Genomic DNA, 1067 nt, shown 5'->3' with positions numbered 1-1067 from the left:
GGCGGGGGAGGGGGAGGGGAGTAGTGGCCACAGGGTACCTTGGCTATGACAGTGAGCCAGTAGGGGGTCCATCAAGTTGGGACGAGGCCCTAAGAACGCGGTGGGGTGGTAGAGGCCGCCTTGTGCATACCTGTCATTCCCTTGCAGTTCGCAAAACCTTCCCACTCCCCTTCTCTCCCCTCACCGGCTTTTCCGTCCTCTACCCCCCCTTCCGCTCCGGCCATGCCCCGGGGCCGGAGATAGGGGTAATACACACACGGCACTGGTTCGAGTCACGTCGGGAGCTGCTTGCCCCTGACCCCCCACTAACCCGGTACCGCTCCATTCCCCTCAACCCCAACCCCAACCCCAACCCCAACCCCAGTGTTCTCCGGGCAGTTGGAGTGGTTGCCGGGGGGCTCGGAGCTGCCCGAGGAAACCACGTGCCGATTCGCTGCGGGGCAGGCACACCTGTTTGCCGACCCCGCCACTCCGAAACCACGTGCCGTACACGACGACATCCTTCTTGCCAAGTTGCGCCCCGGTCAGACTATCCAGCTGGAGGCGCACGCCACCAAGGGGCGGGGTAAGGAGCACGCCAAGTGGTCCCCCGTCGCAACGGCCTGGTACCGCCTGCAGCCTGTCGTACACGTGATCCAGGTGGGTGGCGGTTAGGGAAGGGAAGGGGGGACATGGCGGTTCCGTTGGGGCTCGGTCTCCTGGTCTCTCTCGTTGCCTTCCGAGCCCTCTTGTGCGTGCATGCGTATGTATGTATGTATGTATGTATGTACATGTGTACTTCTCCCGGTCGGTGGTGTTCGTCTTCTCCCCCCGCAAGCCGACTGCTTCCCGATCTCCCCGTCCTGTCCCTCTGACAGCGACGTGTCCATGTACGGATAAAACCCCCCGCCCCCCTCCCCCCGCCCCCCTCCCCCGTCCCGGGGCCCTCCACTTCAGGACGTGGCGGTGGACAGCGATGTGGGTCAGGAGCTGATGTCCGCGTGCCCCGGTCTGTTCGTGGCGGACGAGGGCGGCCGAGTGCTGAGAGCCAATGACGCCCGGGGGCACGAGATGGTGCTGAGAAGGTG

The 1067-nt window shown here is 64.7% G+C and overlaps 1 protein-coding gene across 1 annotated transcript in view; it reads left to right on the top strand.

The window, feature by feature from the left end:
* Window positions 1–1067, top strand: part of VOLCADRAFT_64591 (uncharacterized protein) — a gene marked incomplete at both ends in the record, with an annotated part of 3142 nt that overhangs the window by 1571 nt on the left and 504 nt on the right. The window contains 2 exons of the mRNA XM_002954212.1: window positions 365–639; window positions 937–1053. Coding sequence (XP_002954258.1) covers window positions 365–639; window positions 937–1053 — 392 coding nt within the window. The remainder of the gene's footprint in view (window positions 1–364; window positions 640–936; window positions 1054–1067) is intronic.

Source organism: Volvox carteri (assembly GCF_000143455.1).
Source record: "Volvox carteri f. nagariensis unplaced genomic scaffold VOLCAscaffold_41, whole genome shotgun sequence".
Lineage (NCBI taxonomy): Eukaryota > Viridiplantae > Chlorophyta > Chlorophyceae > Chlamydomonadales > Volvocaceae > Volvox > Volvox carteri.
The sequence above is the reverse complement of the archived record's forward strand: the minus strand, read 5'-3'. Positions and strand labels throughout refer to the sequence as shown.